Source organism: Ptiloglossa arizonensis, chromosome 3 (genome assembly GCF_051014685.1).
Source record: "Ptiloglossa arizonensis isolate GNS036 chromosome 3, iyPtiAriz1_principal, whole genome shotgun sequence".
Lineage (NCBI taxonomy): Eukaryota > Metazoa > Arthropoda > Insecta > Hymenoptera > Colletidae > Ptiloglossa > Ptiloglossa arizonensis.
Window position 1 is genome coordinate 29952011 of NC_135050.1, and position 23700 is coordinate 29975710.

At 43.5% G+C, this 23700-nt stretch overlaps 1 protein-coding gene across 1 annotated transcript in view; it reads right to left on the minus strand.

Moving 5' to 3' along the window:
* Positions 1-23700, minus strand: part of Stumps (DBB domain-containing protein stumps) — a 41347-nt gene that overhangs the window by 4545 nt on the left and 13102 nt on the right. The window contains exons 6-10 of the mRNA XM_076306904.1: positions 2185-2344; positions 1415-1802; positions 881-1177; positions 663-798; positions 41-231 (exon numbers count right to left, since the gene is read on the minus strand). Coding sequence (XP_076163019.1) covers positions 41-231; positions 663-798; positions 881-1177; positions 1415-1802; positions 2185-2344 — 1172 coding nt within the window. The remainder of the gene's footprint in view (positions 1-40; positions 232-662; positions 799-880; positions 1178-1414; positions 1803-2184; positions 2345-23700) is intronic.

The following is a 23700-nucleotide window of genomic DNA, read 5'->3' on the forward strand; positions in this document are numbered from 1 at the left end:
ACTAACTTTGACGTTGCTTTTAAAGGCGATGTTTTTGTACCATGTAGCCGCGAAGCTGATGCGCCAGTCTCGCGTGCCCTGCTTGGTCCGCGAGATCTGCAGGAGTTAATTCCGCCACATTCCTCAGATCGCACGCTATGTCACCGCCAGGACACTCGAGCAACTGCCAGGCTAATCTCTCCAAGCCGAAACGAGCAGCAAAATGCAGCAACGTTGGATTTTCTTCAGGACCTGAATCGACCAAAACTTGATTAGTTTTGTACCGTTTGCGATATTTCAGTTGATATCTATAGCTCTGTATTTCACGGTACGGAGCATCGACTATTGGTCATTGATACCGTTAAGGGTCTGCAGTTTCAGGTGTGTTTCTCGATTAGTGACAAAAGTGAACGGGAAGATCTACGATAAACATTGATATTTCAAAGTCGAACGTGGCTTACATTGGATAGAAGGTATTGTTCTTACCGACTAGCCTTCCTAACGACGCAGCAAAGAACACAAGAGGATTAACATGGATTCGGAGCATACAGCTGTGCTTAGGGATAATGCAGTTACAAGTCAGAACTACGGGCACACGTTGCACGCTAACGAAGCACGTACAGCAGACGCTAATATTCTCCTAATTGGTTGAGCTATCCGAGCGAGAAGAGAAATTTACTCACTCGAGTGAACTTTTTGAGTGGACACTACCCCGCTGGGCGTGGACAGAAGATTGAAGTGTGGCGGGACGTTTCGTTGAAACGCATGGACCATCCAGTTGTCCAACTGCTCACGATCGCCTGGGTTGAAGCCAAAGGTCTGCAAACAGATGTCGTTGTGAATCGATTCGATCGAAACTGAAGCTTTCCTTGGGTCGTTTATCGAATCGATCGAACTTTACCTGGCACATGAACTCCAAAGGATTGTCGTGAGCCCTGAGAATTTGATCCAATTCTCTGAGCCTACTCTCGCACTTGACCTGCCTCACCCCTAGTGGACAACCGTTCTTGGATATCCTCACGCCAACCAGCATCGACACTTCCAAACACCTGTCGGGAATTGAGAACTGGAGGGCGTAAGGATTTCTTCGTTTCACGTGAGCGATATCGATCGCCTCTCCGCAGCGATCGACGATCACGGAGACGTTGTCCTCCGGTCTCAAGGGATCGTTCAGTAAGGCGATTATTCTGTTGTGACCCTGAAAGAATTTTTAGATTATTTTCACCGCTAGTTCGACTCGGATGCAATATCGAGTTAACTTTCAGGATTCTCGTCTCGGTCTTCTTATACTTAATTCATTTCTTAAAGACACAATCTCTGTATTTGGTCACCGTAAGATCTCGTTGTACGTGGACAACTCGAAACAAATCTCACCGACTTGGAATTTGAATATATTTTCCAAATCGTTAGCACGTGTATTAATCGTTTCGCTCACCAGCTTGACTTTCTTCGGATGCACCGAGAACGCAGTCTTGTCGCTTCTCAAGGCAGGCGGTGGAGTGGTCCCGAGGATCCCTACAGCGGCTCCGAGCAACTCTCCGACGAAGGTCTCGTCCTGGTCCTTGACGAAGAACTTTCTCCATTGATTGTACGAGACCAGGATCGATTTATGGGTATCGCTTATGTGACTGTCGTGGACGCCCAGCATCATGGCCAGCACTTTCTCGGCGACCAGGTGCCTGGAGAGACTCGTTGCGTGTTCCGGCCGGCTTTGAACGCGTTCCAAGAAAACAGGGCACACGACCACGATCTGCAAACGAGCCGATCTGATCCTGTCCTCTGTACCCGATGGAATAGTTTCCTCGACCGTCACGTGGCGAACTCTGAAACGCAAAATTATCATTAGAGAACGGAGTCTGGGTAGAGCAACGATAGAGCATTTCACTGCTGAATCAATCGCTGGTTGTGTATATATATTTACATTAGGTTGTTCGGAAAGTCATTTCGTTTTTTTTGGTGAAAATGAAACGATTTTTTAGAGCGTACAAACATTTTATTAAATTATACATTCTCCACCTTGGAAAACGAAATCACTCCGAACCCAATATGTAAATAAAATTATATAGAAGTGAACGGTGAGTAGAATTAAATTTAGCGCACAGTAGGGCTATTTTTAAATTATGCTCTACTGCGGAATTATTCCATTTCATCGTTTACATATTGGATCGAAGAATGTTGCAATTAATAATCCAAAGACGCAATTACTTGAAAGGCGGCCGGCCCTGTTGTCTGCTAATCTGCTCGAAACACGCCGTGAGATAGTTGACCCACAGGCTCGAAATTTCGCTGTCCTTGCTGGACACGAAGAGCACGTCATCTTCGGGATGAGGCTCGAACTTGAGCAGCCCGGTCGCCGAACGGGACCCTGGAATCGATGTTCAAATTTAATAACTCGCGAGCACTCGTTTCGCGTCCAAATCTCCTTCTTCGATTCCTCTTTGCTCTACTCGGTAATTAACAGAGAATCTCTAACGCGATTTAATCGTTTTCGTCGCGACGTTTGAAATTTATCGATAGAAATATCGATCTGAAATATTCGCGAACGGAAATACCATCGATAGACACTTTTGCGCGTAAGTAACGTATCGTTATCGTTGGTGATTTATTTCGTCGAGATAAATAAATGTTCGTGACTGGTACGAGCTCAGGGAAAGGAGGGTTGCGGGCGAGAGTAACGAAACGACATCGATCGTGCACAGGATCGATGCCCCTCTTGCTCAGTTAACGAAGTCCGCGTAGTTTTAATTAACGACGCGTTTAATTTCCGCGAGCTATTAAGGTATTACCGGGAAGACACACCTTACTTTAGTTTGTACCCCTCCGCGTTGTAGGAGAGCAGCGTTCAATTTCATTTAATGGGACACGAGACACGCGAGAACGCCCTTCCCCGGCGAGGTTAATAAAATAATGGCCCTCTAATGCGTTTGTTCCTTGTTATTCGAGAAAACGGCATCGCGGAGATGTCTGAATAACGCGAGGAAACGTTACCTCGTCGCGGCGTGTCGAACTGGACTCAGAGGAGACGCGAGTTTCGTTTGGTAACGCGTCGCGAGCCGTGCGAGCTACACTTCGAGAATAAAGCTCTTCCTCTACACTCTCGTTTCTTTCAACGAACAGGTTTCGATCGTCGAGACCAGGAATCGATACTGTTGTGAAACTTCTTCGACAGGCTCCGTCGAAACAAGAAAGAGAAATAAAAGTTCTCGCCTAACGAGAGGAAAGTTTCCAAAGTGATCGATTTTTCCTATAAATGTAGGAAAAGCAAGAACGCGTGTTCTTTCAAAGGCAAATAACGAGACGAAAATAACGGATAAGGAAGAAAACTTTCGTGTTTTCGAAAAACGACGGATTCAAACTTCGTTTTAACTTGAAATTTTTTTCAAATCACTGGACAGAATCAGAAATTTTCATTCTTCGTTTCTTTGTCGAATTACTATAATTTGGAATTCGGTATTGAAATGAAACAAAGTCGAGAGATTTATTAATAACGGGTGACAGATTATGGAAAGTGTTCGTTCGCGAATAGCCATTTTTGAAGGAAGAAAAAGTTGATTTTCGGTTAACCTTGAAAGCTACGGCACGAAGCTACGAATGTACCAAACCGAGACGCTTATCTAAACGTCTGGATGCGTTAGGGCCGCTCGTAAGTTTATCGAGCGTACAATGGTATAACTAATGGGGTCGTTCGTTTTCCATAACCGCGGTCTTTCTCGCACAACGGAGCTTTTGTGCCGGCGATATCGATATCTACCAGCAGCTGACTGGAAACACCGGGGTTCACGATCCCCGCAGCCGAAAATAACCGGAAAGAGTCACATTTTTTTCCCCCCCGTTACAATAAACTCTCTATTATCAGTTACCGTTCAAGAGGCTCGGCGAAATTATGCTCTTTCGCACGAAAACGCAACTTTCGTCGTTCTCGCCGGAGGATTTCGATTTCTAGAACGAGTTTCAAATTTGACGTTGCTGTGGCGTTCAGTATTACATTGGACACGAGTTTGGCCGAGTCTCGGAACGATTCGATGGAGGAAATTGTAATTGCGTTGGTAATAATAACAACGGAGATAAATCAAAATTTGTCGAGTCGCTGATCAACCGATAGAGCAAAGTTCTACTCGAACAGCGGAGAACGAATAAAAGCAACGTATAGCGATTCTTTTCCCCAACGTTGGACATTATTTTCTCTCGTAATTCAAATTTTTATTCCTATTCAACGAGCAACGAATTTACAATTGTTTGTCTTTTATTCGTTACTTAAAAATTTGTATCCAGAAATCGATTCTTTCGTTCCTTCTAATCTCGAATCGAGTCATAGCGCGATACAGATAATATTTGTGTCCTCGCGCGAACATTACGAGAGTTTCTCCGGCGAATTTGTCTTTGCGACATATTCGAGATAAATAGGATTTAGCATCGAGCGTAAGTAAGATAAATAAGTTGGTACGATGGTACCGATGGTACATCGAAGTTGAAATTCTGGTGGAACGATAGCCGAGTCGAAAGGTTCACGATCTCTCCAGGGTACGCGGGTCCGAAAATAACCGGGAACGGGGTAAACTTTCATTTTCTCCCCTGTTTCTGTACGTCCACGGTTTTCCGTGAAAACCGCGAACAAATAAACGCGCTGTTAAGAATAGAGGAAGACTATAGTCGACGCGAAGGGCACGTTTCCGCGTTCGTAACACGTGGTTTCCATCCGAAATAGGTAACAAGAACATTTAAAAAATATCTCGAAGCTTCGATACCCAACAGGGGTAAAAACACGTTTATTCGTTGTTCTCCAGATCGATAACTGTGACTACAGCAACGCTCTTTGAAATACGTTGTTAACGGGTTAGATTATCCGATCTCAAATTCAAGAGACGAGTGTTCCTCATATGTCGTGAACGAAGCGTATTTCAAGTTAATCGTTTATTATTAATTTTACAAACGATGGAAGGGAGGTTGAAGTCAACCGAGAGCGATGGAGGGGGTAGACGCCATTGCGTCCTCGCTTATTTATAACCGAAGTGAAACGAATATGGAAATATTTTACCTATACCCGTAGTAGTAAAGTTGCGAAATTTCGCAGATTTTATTTATTTCGAGGTGGATCGCAATCGTCAATAGATACACGGGCAATGTTCTTCGTTAGCGTTGAAGTTCCTCGCTGGAAACGTCGAATTAAAAAAGGCGATCGACGTCGAGCGACGATCGGTAGATCTTTCTTTCCGTACTTGGATTCCGTAGTCGCCATGTCGACGGCTCCTGCGCTCGCTACGTGACGCGCGTGGCTTCCGTTTTCGGCGCATCCGGTCTTGCACCGAATTAATAGTCGCGAACGATTCAAGTCGCGGGCCGTTATCCGTGCTCTTCGTAACACGGTTTTGGCCTCGTCGACAGGAAACCAAACGGTGATCATTGTTTTGCGAAATCATTTTTTCATTTTCCGTGTAACGCTCCTCTGTATCTATACGTAAGAAATTAGTATCTTCTCACTTTCTCCTATTATTTCTTATTTTCCATTTACGCGTCTCGTAGTTTCTTTATATTTACTCTTCTACGCCATTGTTGCACGAAAGTGGACTCGGTATAATTATTTATTTGAGACGTTTACTCGATTGACAGTTATTCGGATATACTTTTATTCGTCTATGTATAATTCGATGGTATAATTCAAATTTTAATTATCATTGAACGAATAACGAATCGAAAGGTCTTTATTTTTTATTCGTTATTCGAAATCTTTGTCTAAATATGTATCTTGCCTATTTCTGTCCTGCATACTTTATTCATTTAGTTTCAAGAATGCGATTAACTCGTCTAAACAAGCTCTCGTGCCTGTTACCAAGGTCCACATCGAATTGTACGCTTTTATATACATAAATACGTCGTTCTCGTTAAGTGTAAGTTCATAATTACCATCGAGCACTTACCACTAACGTTTACTGTTCTTTATGGCACCTTTTACCTCCCATTTTCAGTCTTGCTTCTCCGAGAAACTGAATTTTATCGGACGCAGAAATTATAATTACATTATAGCGACTAACATCGTACTGTATCGCTCCTGACCGAATCGAGTTTCGTTCTTTGGCGAATTTTATCGACCTCGAGACGTTAAATGGAAGAAACCGGTAAAAACAACGTGTTAGTTTAACCGAACAAATTTTGTTCCCCTACGAAAAAAAGTTATCTCGATAAAATACCGTGCGTATAATTCGGTCTCTGTTACTGGATGGAGAGCCGGTAGGGGAAAGCAAGGAAAAAGAAACGTACATAAATTAGAAACAAAACGAGACACTCACGGGTGATGTTGGACAAATCCAAAAAGGTTGGCCGGTTTCGTCGCCGGGAACGCGGCGTTTCGCACGTGTTAGCCATATTTTTCTGGAGGACAAACTTTTCGACCATTTCGCGCATCGTTTTTTCCACTGAAATTTATACCGGGCGTTTGCACTCTGAAAATCCACACGGTCGTGTCTACGCGCGATCCACATTTTCTGTCATAGTTGTCGAAACGAATGCGCGACGATCCCGCAAAAAAATCAACCGGACCTCGAGCACGAGGATCAAACGATCACCTTCGATCGATCGTCGACGACTGACCGTGCTCGATCGGATCGAGTCTCGATTCGGTGGAACCGAACGCGTGAATGCCCATCGTCGAATTCGAATTGCCCCACCACCTGCGTTTCGCGTCATTGTTTTCACGTACAGACTCAGAAATCGAACGATGCCCATAATTAAGTTGGACGAGTCTCGAATTTTAATCGGTAGCCCGTCGTGGTCTCCGTTTGTTTTGGATTCGTCCGCTCGTGAATGCCGAGGACGCGCCGTCGCGACGAGAGGCGTCGTGATTCTTTTATGACCGGCCAGAGGGAGAGGGGAGAGTAAGTAAATACATCGTTGGGTGGTAATTTTGCGCTTTAAAGGCTTTAACAGCGCTGGTTACAAAAGTTTGCGCAAAAGTTGCTGCAAGTTTCGTAAATCGATCAATTTTAGGCATCTTTGTTCTACGTTCGGTCGAATATAAAATATAGATTCAAGAAAAAGGGAGAAAGACAAGAGGAAATAGTCGAAAAACGAGAGAAAAATTCGATTGGAATAAGTCACGAGAACTATTAGAACAGTTCGTCCGGAGTTTACATCGGGACGTATCCTTTTTACAAACGTAAACAGCTAGCCATTTCTTTTTTTAACGTAGATCAAAGATAAGCTCGAGGATATAGCTTCGAGCTCGCTCGGAAAATAAATATGGCCTCGTCCGGTGTTTGAAATCGTCTGGAACACGTTGCGGTAAAAAGTTTCCGAGTTTTTCGATTACGAAAGTTTTGCGCAACGTTGGTAATCGAGGAATTTTGTATTTCCAAACGGAGTGAAAATACTTGAAAAGAAGTGACAAAAATACGAGAAACGAAAGGCTCGGGCCAAGCGATTTGAAAGGGAAGAAAAGGCTAGGATGGCGCAAAGATGGTGGCAGCTGGGCCCCATTTGTATTCGGCGCGGTACAAGGGACCCCGCATACGATTAGCATACTGCATATCCTGCGCATCGAGTGCATCAGGACGACAACGCGCTTTCGAATGCACGAAAATGTCTCTGTCTTGGAATTCTCGAAGGACGCTTTATAAATAATCACACCGACCACCACGGTTTCATCCCCCTTGTGTCGTTTTTCGTTAAAATTTTTCATCGAAAGCAAAAAGAGGAAAGCTGCTATACATTTGTTTTTTATGTAATCGAAACAATCGAAAGTAATAATCGTTGGCAGATTATTTCGAACGATTCCAAGTTTATTTATATATATATATGTATTATCGATTCTGCAGCGATACTTCACGGGTTAATTAAAATTTTTAATTCGCCCATTGTTGCGCATCGACCTCAAATATATTTTAATCCTCCCTTAAAACGATATATGGAACACTGGAGCACATTTGTAAACAATGCGTGCTCCTTCTTTGGTCGATTGGAATTTTCGCTCGAGCGGTAATCGATTATCTTCTCGTTACAAAAATCGTTAATAATGGCTAACTTTAATATACTCGAGGAAATAATAATAATAATAATAATAATAATAATAATAATAATAATAATAATAATAATAATAATGATGATGATGATGACGATGACGATAATGATGATGATAATAATAAGAACAAGAACCGCAACAGCAGTAATAATCGTGATCATTATTCATTAACTTTGAACGATTATAATCAATACGGCTAATTATTAATAATAATAATAATAATAATTGTACACGTATTTTTAATTACTACAATCCATATGAATATTAATTGAAAAAGGAATTACCGAAATATTCAAGGCTTCGTTTCGCGTAGTGGTTCTCCTCTTTGATCTTCATTTTTCCAATAATTCGCCACCAATATGATGAATCTTCGTGAACGTTATTACTCAGGACGAACACATCGTAAAAGCCACGTTCCACTTCGAGGAAAAATTTTCACGAATTTCGGACGACACGGTGGAGAATCGCTATTTACGTTAATATTTCGTATGAAAATTGTATTCGGTAATGGAAATGCAAAAAACTTTCGGTTAGGTATAAAGAGTCGAAGAAACTCGCAGGAAAATATGAAAAATAACGTCCGGCTGGAGCGCGGCGCGCCTCGTCACTGAACATCTCGAGGGTTGTTTCGGAAGATGCGTTCGGGGAACTCGGTGTACCGTGCGCATGCGCGGCGGTCTGCGCGCTGATCTGCGCAGCTGCGGCATTCAAATATTTCGGGAATCCACGTGGTCCCGCGGGGACGCCCGCGTGGGAATCGCGGTACGCGATGCGAAAACCTGATCGACAAACCCCCTCCCGCACCCCCGATTTCGCGGGAATTAAGGTAGAAATCGGTTACGGTCGAGTCGACGGAAATAATTTGCCGCTTCATGCATGAAAGATGAACCGTTCCACGGAACGTAGCCGAACGTAAAAGAGACCTAGCAGCATTTATTATAGTTACTCGATCCTCTTCTTTCTCTCTGCTCTATCGTTTTTCTTATCGCGAAACGTTTCTTTTATCCATGTTGCTTTTTCACCGCGTTTAACTACTCAAGAGGCTAAGAAACTCGAGAGCAATAAAATTCTCGAGCGAATTCTCGCCGACGCCCAATTAGTAAAAAATAATGAGCAGTATCCAATACGGATGCTTAGGAAGCTCGTTGAAAATCGCCGCCCCCGGTAATTGAACCCACCGTGTTCCGAAAACGCGTGTCGATAGCATCGCGCACTTTGTTGCATCGACTCGGTGGCTTAATTAACCATTAATTGAGTTAATTAAGAAACAGTTGCGCGCGCATTCCCCGGCACCGAAGCAAGCGCCTATATCGTTTCGCGAGGCGATTTTTCCCGGGGCAACGCGTTTACTGTTTCGGCGAGATCGTTGGGCGCAAATGCATCTGACGTGTGTCGTTGCTATCGGTGGCAAGATAAAAAACCTTCGAGAATCGTGCAACCTGAACAAACGACAGTTACGTGGAGCAAAAGCAGCGTTGATCGCAATCGCTGGACAAACATCCTTTCGGAATTATGTATTGTCAGATTTTAGTGTCCGTCGAAGACGAAGCATGGAAAATGTTTCGAACGAATCGCAAAAGTTATCGGCGTCTTGGTCGTTTTTACAAGTCGAAAGAAAAGTGCACGAGAATGTGGCAAGAAGCGACCCTATCTTACGTTGTACTAACTTGTACACGTTTCGATTGTAGAGACGATTAGAAGAGAACCTCGTTTGTAGAGGCTACGATAAAAATATTAAAAATGTATTCTCATTTAATATTTCAACCCCAAATTAAAGTTCTCCGTAGAAATTTGGTACGAAAGAAGCGCGCAACGGGCATAAATAAAAAGGAGTATTTGAGATACATAGGCTACGTTGATCGAGAGAAGAATAAGAAAAAGAAAAATATCGAAAAGAATTCGGAAGAAAGTGAGAGTTTTCGTAATTGAAAAATCTCTCGGGATATTGCAAGATACTCGTAGATTCAAAGATCTTTGAGACTGTTTGCATAAACGGCGAGTGATTTTTCCAGTTTTTCCTCAAACCGAATCCTCTTGGAGGCACTTGACACCGTGCGCGAGTCACAAAGAGTCTCCACACGAAGTGTGGCGCGCTTTACGGAGAAGCCCGATCGCGAAGACTCCGTAGAGAGATTTTCTCAACGAAAAACCTTAAACAGGGGCCCCATTCACGAATAAATCGAAATTCCAACGAGTCGGTTTTAGGCGGCTTCCTTTTACGCGGTTCTATTTCCGCCGCTGGAACCCGTTTGCTAACAGTTTCGAGGCCGTTGACGTAGTACTACGTTTTTTCGCATGCTAACCGCACGATTCGCGTAGTAATACGAATTTTCGTATGCGAGACTCGTCGACGATTGACGTACTAATGTCCCTCCATTTGCAGCCACAGGTGTCGTTAACTATCGATGTAAATATCCTCGCTTCCAAGGACGCTAACTTGTACGCGCGGAAGTTTACGTTTTCTTTTCTTAACTTTCCACTCGTAGGACGAAACGAGTTTCCCACTTCTTCGAGGTACAATATACCTACAAGGTGAATCAAACATTGTAGAAAAGAGTAGAAACATCGAACGAGAAACAATGCTTTTTCGACAACGCGGCTCGAATGAAATTGTTTTCCATAGTTTTCGAGGCAGTCGCGATGCCGTGACGTACAAATAAACAAAGAAACGCATAAAACGAACGTAAACGAAGGGTTCTCTAGCCAGAAAATAAAGATTCTAGCCAGTTTTTAATGGGTGCCAATTGCATTATATTGCTTCCGCTCGAAAGCGTTTCCTTCCATAGAAAATAAGCAGATAGATCGTTCGGAGTGTGCGCGCGGAATGAGTAACTAAGAACGGAAATATAATTGCATCGAAATATTATTTACCAGCCGTGGAAACCGGAGAAAACGGTTGAAAGAAATTAAAATACAACGCGTAACCTACGACGGAGGAAAACGTATACTTTCCAAACGGAGACGAATCATTCGTCGGAAGGCGATAACCTCGTCGAAGACGCTCTAATTTGGCTCCTCTTTGGTAAACGATACGTTTGTCTCGTCTTTTACAAATTTTCCCCTCGGAGGTCAGGCCATTTCGTAGCCGAGAAGTCATTTATTTCTTTTGAACGGCGAAAAGCAACTAGGACAAGCCTTCCGTTGTTACCTTGAACTTAGATAAGCGCCCGTCCGACCGAACCTAAAGACGTTCAACGCGTTGGCCCGTCACGAACAGCGGCCAACGATCGAACGAATATTTTATTCGACAGTCGAAACGTAACACGATAGTAATCCGTTTACGGGCTCCGCGCGACCCTCGTGTACCCTCTGATACAGAAATTGGGCCTCTCCAATTAGAGAGAGTCGGGTCGATGAAAGAGGAGCAAGAGGAAAGCGTTCCGAGCGTTAGAGTGACCGAGGAGAGAACGAGTAATCGTCTTAAGGTCCCGAAAGGATAGCTCTCGGCGTCTTCTGCTCCAAGTACATGCGCCGATGTAGCGCGTTTATGCTCGCACGAGGCTCACGAAGAGCTTGCCGCTCCGTAACCGATCGTTCGAATACTCGGTAAATCGGTGCAGTTTCGGTGATCCCAACGAAACGGTACCAAAGTATCTGTAACGGTAAATATCTAAATCTTGGTTAAACGAACTACCGTATCGGTTACGCGTCTCTGTTTGTTCTCGTAGAGATAGGACGAAACGTACGCGATTCGAGGCGCATCGATTCGTACAAGAGAAGGTTAAAGTGAGTCAACGATTTCGGGAAAGTTCGCTTTTAACACGTGAAGCACGTCGCGGAAAGAGGTCGAGCGACGAATACCGAAAACGTATGCGATACGCAAGCAACCGTGGCAGGGTGCAGGACAATTTTCTGGCAACGAGATAATTTACATTCACGCGCATCGGCGCCTACATAAACGATCGCGTAGAAACGCGACGCGTGTCGCGGCTGCACGTTGCATCTTGCAAAACTGCACGCGGCTCCGGCGGACCCTCGCGAGGGAGAGAGCCAGACCTTCGTCTCCCCGTTCCGCGAATTCGCGATTTATATCTCTCGACGATGCTAAATATGACTAATTGCAACGCTCCCGACGTCGACCGCCATTCAGCACCGCGCTCTTTGTGCACCGTAATTACCCCGACACTTTCCTTTAATTGCAAACAGGTAACGAGACGCGATCGTCGACCAACGCGTTTACTTTAAAATTTATGTAACGCGCTTCGGGCCGGTTGCCTTTTCGAAACCTAAGTGAAAATTTATCGGTCTTTCGAGTTTTAAGCGCGTATTAAATTCTCGTCGACTCGGTGTAACGTTACCGGAGAAAAACTACACTCCAATTACGATGTTTACAGAAGAATTCATTGTTCGTTTCTCTCCACGCGTCGCTCCAGCTCTAACTTCGCGACTGTATCTTCTACGATTTAGAATTTTACTACGTTACGATTGACGTTTCGCTATCGGGGATCTCGTCAAAGTCCAATGCATTAACTTTAATAGCGCGTTTTCCGTACTCAATTACGATTCCACGAAAATACGCATTTATATCGAGTTTAATTTCCATTGTCTCGAACTCGGAAGCATACGTATGCGGTTCGATTTGCATTCGAAAAGGCGAACAAACTTCAATTGCAATCGGATCGTTTAACTTTTTTCCCTCTCTTGCTTGTTTCTCGTTCCTTCTTCGAAATTTCAATCCAGATAAGAATTTCGTCGATCCCTGACTCCGAAGTTTTCTTTCCTTTAATTATTCCACTCGCAAAGAAGTATTTAAAGATCCGTTTGGTTTCGATTAACTTTTGAAACTAAAATCGCAAGTCGTACCTAGATCGTATTTCTACCATTTAATTTCCGTTGAAAGCTTTAAAACGAATCGATCGCGTTGAACAAAATTCAGCGCTCGAAATTTCGTAAATTATAAAATTAATGCTTTCTTATTCGCTATTGATAAGTTTAATATTCGGTACACTTCTCTTTCCATTACCGAGGATCAAGAAGTAATAATATTTTTCGTCCAGAGACTTCGAGCGTAGGATTCGAGCGTATCTCGTTTCGAACGATACAAGCGATTCGATCCCATCGCTAGCCACGGTGCGGTGTCAGCATCGAACAGATACGAAATTAGCGAAGAACTCTCCTCGTTACGGGAAAGCTCCTCTTATTCTTCTCGATTATTAATCGCTTGCCACTAACGCGTGGTTGATCGTCGGTTCCGCGTAACGCCGCGACAAGACAGTGTCAAAGAGACGCGTATTGCCGCAACGTGTAAATTTATCTGCCATTATTCCTCGAGCGGGTCGTTTCAACGAGACATTTCCGAGAAATCGGGAAAACTCGCACCGTTTTATCGCTTTCCGTCCCTCGAATGGATTCATAAACACCGCGTGCTCGTCGCCGTCTACCCTCGTTAGAACCGGCCGACGGTGTAATCGCGGTAATCGCGTAAACGTCCAACGATCCCGTTCTCGTTTCGTTTTCCTGCAATCTGCGATCATGAGAAAATCGCTCGCGTCTCGAGCATCGAATTTGCACGTCGCTCCGCGGAGATCGGTTCGAGCGATCCTTGCAAACGACAGACCGTTTCCAATCGTCGAGACACTGCTGACTTTGGAATCGTTATACGATAGCATTACGCTGGAATATTCTTCGCGTCGAGTACAAATTTTTCTACAGAGTATCGAGATTGTCGGCCGCTCGGTCTATCGGATGTTAATTATTTACTCTTGTAAATTTTTTAAATGTAAATAAAAGAGTTGGCGCTAATCCGTTACCGATTTTCTACCAAATGTAATTTTCAAAAGTGTAATCGAACATCGCGCTAAAATTCGAATCGATGATAAATCACTTCAAAAGCGACTATCGTATACGTCGTTGTGGAAAAATCGCTCTCTTCTTCGTGTTATTTTTCCTGGTGATAAATTTATGGATTCCCTTCGTTCTAATAGCAGCGCGCCGGAAAAAAACAAGATACACGATCGATGACGAACGAGACAGCGGGAGAGATGTAAATTAGGATTATCTCGTCGGCTTTGATTGCGCGGTAGCATTGAACCAAAAATTACCGCCGCCTTTATTTGTTACAACTATCTCGTACAGGACGCGGGGACGAGCGCGACACTCGGATAATTTATCTATGGCGCCCATAAATTTCTACCGCGATAATAAAGGAGCCAATCCTTCACGAGGGCTTCTATCCGTGATATTTTCATGCTTGCACGTGGTTACGTGAAATAATACCATTTTGTTCACCGATAAAAAATCGACTCGTATTTTCAAACAAAGGTGTGTCGTTCGACAGACGTGTGCTATCGTTTCGCAGGAAGACAACATTTGAGAACAAATTGGAAGAGATTTGACCTCGTTGCACGACTCGCATCGTGGCAATTTGTAAATCGGTCGAACCAAGTATTTTTTGCATTGCAGGTAGACCGGCCACTCGTTCAATATTTTAATTTTAATTTCCAGAGGAACTGCAACCAAGCAACCACTCGAAACGAGAAGGTACAACGGAACGATTGATTTAGTGCAGAAACACGGAAGAAATTTTTACATCGTCGAAGGAAAGTGGCTCTTTTAATGGACGGTTTCAACCGCAAGGGTATCGAGTTACGCGTTACACGCTTATAACTCCGCCTGAAAATAGGCAGCCGAGCAACATCATTGTACAAATGCTTTACTTCGTGCAGGGTTCTCTTCTTACGAAGATCACGCTCTAATTTTCAATACCATTTACCTACAGAGTAGGAAATACGAAATGAAAGATGATCGTTTCCCTCGACGAGTTTGAATGCATCTAAATATTAGAATTTACGTAAATATTAAGTACCATCTGTATCTTTCTGTCTAGCTATATATATTTTCGTAACACGTATAAAGTAAAGATCTTGCAACGAATTTCCCTCTTTTCTCGTCGTTTTCACTATTCTTTACGAACTGGAGAAATAAAAAATTCGTTTCTATCGAAATCGTATTTAACGTTTAAACTATTTACAGCGTTCGAATTTTATATTTACCGTTTAAAATTACATCCCGATTATTTAGTAAAATTACTTTTGGGACTGTCTGTATCGCGATTTGTAGTCTTCGAAAACCATTTCGTGAAACATTTCTCGTTGAACGTCGATGTTACACGAAATACAGTTCCGACATCCGTTGACCGACATCCAGTGGCAGGAATAATTAATACGCTTTGCGTTGATCGACTTAATCGACAATAATCAATCGGTAATTATCTCGTCAAGCCGGGCGACATCTGTTTCTGTTTCGATTCCGTGAGCTGCAATCGACTCGATCGATAGCTCGAATATCTTTCGCGTTAGGGATTTCTCGTTGTTCGTCGTTGATCGTGGAACGATCGGTTAAACGATTTTCACGCTTTGGAAAATTACTTACTAAAATAATAGAATTATTTAACCTTACCGGGAAGCTTTCAAGTTATAAGTACCGTCGCAAAATCGATAGATTTTCGTTCGTTAAAAAAAATTTGTTTCCAGAGAGATGAGGAAATACTTTTTTATTTTATCATTCGGAGAAAATCTTCGAAACGAAACTAACCGCTGTAAGAATACCACGGACTACTGTTGTAAGATTTAAACAATGTTCCGTACGAGGAGCTGAGAAATACGAACGCAATTTACGAGACTTGTAAAACAAGGAAGGTGCGTGGCTGGTTCCCCTGGAACTTTCGGAGCCCTGGTTTCTTAACGAGCTTAAAACTTCACGAGTCACGACATCCGTGGGCGGTCGGCCCTTTACGGAAACAAAGGAAAGACGAGGATCATTCGATTAACCTACGGGCGGGCTAGTCTCGTTAAACATGCAAATCTTGCCGGTCTGCTACGCTGTACCCGCCTAGCTTTAGATTTCGTACAATTTCATTTCTAACGTGTACAGTAATCGTTCGAAACGTTGCCAATACATTGGAAGCGAAAGAAATTGTTCCATCGAGTAGCGCTCGATGTTAACTTTCGATCTTTGCGCTTTGTCGCTGATATCGGAAGGGATAATTGAACGAACCGTCGGGGAGTATATTAAACCACAGTATTAATAGCAACGATTAATCTTAATGGATAGAAAGATGATAGAACCATGTGGAAATTACTTCCATTGAGAATAATAACTATTATGTTTCTCGAAGGAATGATCTAGACTAATAATAATGCGTTGCTACTGCACCGAAATTGTATGCAGAATAAAAAAGGGCGTCTCACGTATAATGAAAATTCTGGATTGATACAACTTCAAATAGCAGGAAAATAATAGTCGTCGTTAGCTCGCGATATTACATCAATTTTTCTTTTCGTTTTTTTTTTAAAGGCGCAGACACAGTTCGACGTAAGGTACGCGCGAGTAAAAGATACGTCGTGCGATACAAGAACTTCCCTCAAAACAAATAACTTTTTCCTATCGTGGCAGGCCCGTATCTTCTTCTAGGCCCGAAAGAGCAAATATAGGTATGTTACGGTTGTATAGATTTATCGTATCGCGAGCTAGATCTTTCATTCCGTGTCGATAAAAAGCTTCCGATCGAACAACCTACGGAAAACTTATTAGGAAACTGTTCTTTGGAGACTTATTCGGCCTCTAGATATGGATCCTGATCCAAAGTCTTCTTTCGACGTTGGAGGGATCGCGGAAGCAATAAAATATTAAAATTTATCGAGAATTCACGTTGCATCGCGAATCGTTAAATAAACCTTGGAATTAGCGAAACCGTGTTCGCTGATTTTATTTCTTCGATGGGAAACGAAACGTTGCGGCCAACACACTTTATTGGAAAATTCCACGACGATTTATAGTTCCACACGCGCTACGTGATCTTCGTCGCGTCAACCAATGGAGCATAACTTCGATCCGGGGCGACTAGACCGAAAGTTGCGGACCGACGCGACTGGGACGTTCTTTCGGTAAATGTAACATTCGATAACATCGGAGAAAATTCTGGTAAATTGTCGAAAGTTTCGACAATCGAAAGTCGTACGGAACTATAGAAATTTGAGAAGACGATGTTAGGTTTGTTTTATTTTCACCTCGAAAGTGTTTCCAGGACGCGAATCCGAGGACGACGAGGATGGCATCGCTGCAAAATTCACGACCCATTCGGGGACACTTTTTCACGGATGACGTAAAAATAGAGGAGAACCGGGGAATGTCGACGCACCGTAGAAAATGCATATGAACACGAAAATAAGCAGCCGGCCGCCAGATAAAAATAATAAAGGGGCGGCTGTAAAAACAGAAATAGGCACGACTTTACGCTCGAGCCGAGAGGGACGCTCGCTGCACCGACATTTCACGCGGTATTTACTAACAGCGACCGCTGTTAAATCGTTTCGCGAAACACGGAAACGCGACGTCCGTTGCGTTACTTATTTCCAATCAATTTTCCTACACGCCCGGAATTTCCAGATATTCGTTTGCGAAGTTTCTATAAAGTATCCAATCGGCGCGATCGATGTAACGTTCGAGTTTATTTGGACAGAGAGTTTTATTATTATCGGTATTCGTAAACTCTTTTTGTACACGCTTTTTTTTGCTTCTTTCTTTTTAGCAATAATAATGTAAATTTGAGTATACGATCAACAGTCAATTTGCTTAACCCGTAAGTGGAATTTAAAAATGTGGAAAGATTTTAAACGAAAAGAAATTTTTTAATATTTTACCTCAGAATATCAACGACAATGAGCAAACTTTTCGGTACGTTCGATTTTATTTTTAAGAAAAGCATATCGGTTATTTTAGCAATAACCTGTGCGTATTTCTGTTTCGAAGTTGCACGAAACTAGTTCGCAAATAATATTTAGTTAGGCGTAAATTGTTGCGTCGACCACGAGGTAAATTATTTACGCGCGTCGGGCAGACGCGACATTCGTACGAGAGTTATCGACAGAGGAACAACAGTGGACTTCCGGTTCACCGAATAAATCGCAGTTGCCGGACATCGCGTATTGACCAATCATGGTTCGTTTAGGTACTTGATGACCGTTCCAACTACAATCTCGAATCCCTTTCCAGGGCGCAAATAAAAATTGGGTCTCGAAATCATTTTCAAACAATTACTCCCTCTTCTCGCGCAATTAACCCTCGTTTCGAAGGGCCCTGTCCTTCGTAAGAAAATAACGAGGATTTCATAATTCGATACGCGCAATTGGCTGCTAAAAATAATTATCATTACCGATGAAAAGGGCGGATCAACGTTCGCGGAACTGAATAATTCTTCAATTTCCTTTCGAAAACATTTCACCTTCGGTGTATGCGTTAAAACGTGACCGAAAATGTACACAGAGCACGGAATTTATTCTCGAACGAATTACCCCCCGTCTCCACCCTTTCGAGTCATTAATCTTAATTAAATTCCATGAAAAGATCCCGAGTCAATTAACCGGACAAAAGAAGCAGGTCAGATTTCAAGATGTGACGGTTCACTGAAATCTATTTAGAAAAATGCTCGATAATTAATCTCGAAACGCTTCCAAGTACCAGTACCGAATGAGTTTTGAAAAATTTGGCGCGCGAAAGTTCCATTCGAAAGTGCTCCGAGTACCGAAACCTCGAGAATGTTTACGAATGTCTATTTTAATCGCGTTAAACCCAGATCTGGCAAGAATCACTCGATAAGAGAATTCACCGCGGCCCGTTAACGCAGTATCCGGATGTTTGCGTAGCTTCTGGTGTATCGATAAATGCTCTCACTAAGAAAAACAAATCGAGACAAGATCGAAATAATCCCACGGTAGGAGCGATCGTAGAGGCGCGCAATAATTCTCGATTTACATTCCTAGTCGCCGTCAACGAGTCCGAGTTGGTTACGATTAACGAAGTCGAAGACCCGGCCGAGGGGTAATTAAGAATAATTGCTCGCGAAAGGAAGAGTCCTTTTTTTCCCCTGTCGATCTGAGCGCAAAAAGCGGAAGACGGCATCCGTCCCAACGAGAGAACCTTTAATTTCAACATGTCCGGTGCAGCCGGTTGCCGCCATTACCGACGGTGTAAACGATTAAACGGCGATCAATTTAAATTAATTAGCAGCCCAGCCGACTCACCTACTACCACGAGGAACTGCAATTTCGTTTAACGCGACACCCGTTTTTTACATTTTTCTTTTCTTTTTTTAACGCTAATTCGCCTTTGAGAAAATCCTTTAAGCACTCTTTGTAAGAAAAAAGAGGTTGCACCGAAGCGAAGCATCGAAGACTGCTTCAAAGAGGTCTGATATTTTCGGCCGAAAGTTAAGGGTTCTTTGTCGTTGTTTCGTTCAACGAAGGAATAATCGATTCGGAAGACAAGTCATTAATTCTTTAATATTCTACTTATCGTAGAATTTCGTTACTGTGTAGACGAACAGGATCGAGCGAGACGATCGAAACGTTAAAGTGAACGCACGAAGCCCCGACATCGTCGCGTACAAATGGTTATTTACCGTCACAAGTGTCGCAATTTGTATCGAATACGAAAAACTTGCGACAGAAAAAGAGAATGTTGAGTCGAAAGCGAACTGGCCAATCGAAAGGGAAGGAAATCGAGTCGTCGCGTTCCGGAAACGTAGGCCCAGCAAGGGTGGGACCGGAAATCGTGCTCGGCCAACACCAGGAAGTATAACCGGTAAATATATACGCGGATGGAAAGCGGCCTGTGCCGGCGGAATGCTTAATTTCACGGTTATTGACCGGCATCTTCCAAGCAGATCTATGCGACCTGCTCTATTGTCTGCTTAACATGCTATCGGACGGGCTTCGTCACGCAAAACGGAATCATTAATTATTATCCCGCAACCTTGCACCGGAGAACGCCGATATTTTTCGCTCTCGACGAACTACGCGGCAAACCGAAGCCGGTATTTCGCAAAAACTTGCTCACAGCGATGATAATCCGAGCCTTTAAGCCCCTGGAATTCGTGGATTCGAGATCGGGTTGGACGAGCGTCCAACTAGAAAGAGGCCACCCCGATACGTGCTTTTGTCGCTTTAATACAGGGGCCAATCTACCATGAAACTATGAAACCTTCGCTTTCCCAGTTTCTTATTTATCGTACGGTTTTTTAATACAACTATTATTCAGAAATAATATTTCTCTTGTTCTTGAAAAATGGTGTGGCTCTTGTAAACAACCTCTTAATTTTCAAAATTTTAACGTACAATTTAATGTCTGCGATTTTATTACTAACAATACGGATAGATTTCTCTTTTCAAAAATTTTTCTCCGCGTAAGATCGTGTGTATAGAAATTCTTATTACAAATCGAAAACGTTGAAACTATCGTCCGTCACTGGCAGTCGGTAAGGGTATCGAACGAGGTTAAAATATTTGTAAAATATTTTTAAAACGATGGTTAAAGATAACTAAACGCGTTACGAGGGTTCGAGCTTATAAAATTGTTATCGACGGTGAACGTATTGAACAAGTGGCAACGGTACTTACACTTTGTACTCGTTGATCCGGTATCGTTGAGACAATTCTGTAATGAAATAATTTGTTTACGAAGAAAGCCCCGGGCGGCGTTAATTGTTCTCGAGTGAAGGTTGTGTCGTCGTCGGTAACCATAAACACCGATTTTCGAGCCTACGTCCGTCAAATCGTGGCGCAGAGCTGTAAAACGAATCAACGACGCGTGTCAACACAGTTTGTTTTAACGACACCGAAGACAACGTGTCACGACACTGTCTCGTCCGGATGCAACATGGTGCGGTTCCGCAGAGCCGGATGCACCGGTTCTTTCGACGGACTTGTATACAGTTTATCCTGCCGCTATACGTGCCCCCTTCTCCGCCCCATAAGCAGCGAGAAAAATATAGTAAAGTGGAGTGTATCCTTTCGACGGCTCGTACGGATCGGACGACGTGACAGTGTCAACAAATGAACGAAAACTTCCGGCACGATCGTAGAACGACAATCTCGTCGCTGTCAGTGTTAAACGGAAGCGTCCCGTCGTAAATTCTTCGTACTTCGCTGCCAACGAAGTCGAGCAATTTAAATAAAATACTTTCGTTCGATCGATCCCGTTGGCTTCGAATTATTCGATCGGTGGTGGACCGATATTTTCTTCGATGCGAAAGAATTATCGCAACTTAATTATTCGGTGCGCGCGAAACAAACAAACGGATTTAATAACGCGAACGGATCCGGATTTCTTCCAATTGCGTCAATTGTGTGCTTTTAATTTTGTTCCGCAACATCGTCGACTGTTTAATATTTATGCATTCGAGTATGTATATGTGTACATTCTCGAGCTACCTCGCGTTCAATACGTTAAATAAGCGTACAGTACTTTTAGACCGGAGTATATACGATGAAAACGATCGATGGAGAAGAAAAAGAATTTCGTCTATTTCCATCCGCTCGGGCTTGCGAACTGAATTTTTTCCCGACTTCTACGATTACGAACGCTGCTCTTCGAATCGAAGATTCCCGAAGTCCGGCCGCGTGGACGTGTACGGTTCATTTCCGGCTTTAATCGAAAGCAGAACAGAAGATTTAAACCGGCTGTTAAAATTTTAGTAGTTCTCCACTTACGAGAACTGCGTATCGGACGAAATTCTCAAACGAATCTTTTCGATGGGCTTCTAATTGACAATTCTTCATCCCTGTAATAAATAGAGTATCCATAGAGGAATTCAAAGAATCGAATTTGAATTGTGGACCCAACATGGAAGTTTTGGGTACTTTCTTACAACGAATATTCTAGTTTTCAGTTAGAATATTTATTTTTAGAAGAACGTATAAAAATTCTTAAACGAAACATACTTTTGTTTCTCCGTTTGCAAGGGATGTGTACAATACGGCAAAGGTAGGTAAAATACGACGGAGATGGAAATCCAATCGCTGTTACGGATAGAGCCAGGAATGTTCGAATCAAAATTGTCGCGTCGCGTAGTAATTTACCGGCAAGTGTCTCAAAATTGGCCATAAACGATACTCGTTACTTCCAACAAGACGATTCAATGCTCGTCGCTGGAAAGACGAAAGAACGACCGTTGCGTAAGGTTCTCGGTGGATTTTTTACAACGCAATCAACGCGATTCTTTTTGCTCTCGAGTACCGGTGAGACTCGTATAGATTGATTTGAAAATGTATCGAGAAAGATAGCTTCCTGAAATATACGAAGAATGAAAAGTTCCCTCGAGTTGTCGCTTTAAAATGTACGAGCGCGAAACATCGTTTATCATTGTTTACCATTACGCCGGTAAATTGGAGAAATTCGATTCGAAGCTTCTCGTCCGGTACGAGTTTATTCTCCCGATAAAAATTCATCGTCGTTGTATCGTTTGGTTACAACACCGGACGCAGCGTTCTGTTTCGGGAAGGTACCGTTTGCTAATTAATCAACGACATTGGTAGACACGTGGACGACATAAGTTCCAAGAGTCGCGGTCGTATCACGTGGAACGAACGAAGTTCGGGCAGCGTTATCGAGGGATCACGTAACGCCGTAAATTGTACAATCCGTCCGTTGCGTTTCGGATGGCACGATCGGCTACAGGTCGGAAAGCGGTGCTCGTTCGACGGAATACTAAAAGTACAGGGCTTCCGGGGACGTTCTGTCCCGTCGACACACGTTCATCCAGGCCCTGGAGATTATCTGCGAGCCGATCAAAGATCACCGGATATCCTTTAGGGCCGCGATTCCTAATTCGAATTTCAAGGAGAACCTGGCCCGCTGAGAAACTCGCGGTTCTCTTTTACAAATCGGCGAGAACCAACCGATTCCCTCGAATCGATGCGCGGACAAACTTCTCAACGTACTTTCGATACGTGCGATGGATGATCGTGTTGAACGATCGCGAAAAGTAGCGTCGGGAGATACGAAATCAGTTTTAGAAGTATTACTTTACCGAAGAGGCGTTGTAAATCGAGAGGTCTAAATTGCTCGCAATTGTTTCCAAATTGAACATCACTCCGAACCAATTTCGAGACAATCGGAGGACGTCAATATTCCACCGAAGTCTAGTCTCAATTCGGAGCCTAGCGACACCGGAGCTTTGCAATAACTCCAAATAGTTTGACACAGATTCGCTGATGAATAAATTACTTATTTAGCTTTGCTCTTTGGTTAGCATTTGGTCGTACAATCGAGACTCTCGCGTGAGATCGGTTCGCACGAATCCGTGTCGGTTGGTTACTGACTCGTCTCGTTCGTTAAAATTCCTCTTAACCCTCGAATTTCGTTTCGAGACGAGACAACGTACGTTTTCGCTTCGTTGAGAGCTCCTGTACCGTTAGAACTCGAAAAGAATTTCCTTGGAAGGCACACGGGTCCTATTGGTTGGAATTTCGACTCCTCCTTCGCAACGCACACAGAGTGCCATCTATTGGCCGGCGTCGAACTTGAACTCTTTTCGAACGCAACGACCACGGATCCGGAGACGTGGAAACGCTGTTCACACAGAGGACGGTTCTTCCCGGTCGTGAACCAGAGATCGGAGGGTGTCGCGATCTCGATCGCAGTCGCGAGAACCGATTCGATAAGGGTGACCGGAGCTGGGAGCGAATCGGTGGTTCGGTCGAGTCGATCGAAACCGAGTCGTCGACACGAATTCGTAACGAGGCTTTTGTACGTGATTTGGACGGGCATGCGGGCGTATCGGGCGAAATCCTGGCTCGTGGGAACGCGAGGATGTCGGTGGCGTTCGAGTGGCGACGATAATTACCATGGCGATTGATCGACAAGGAGAAAAGAATGGACACGAATTCGGTGAATATTGGGTCCATTGGTGGCGCTGGAACGCTCGGAGGCCC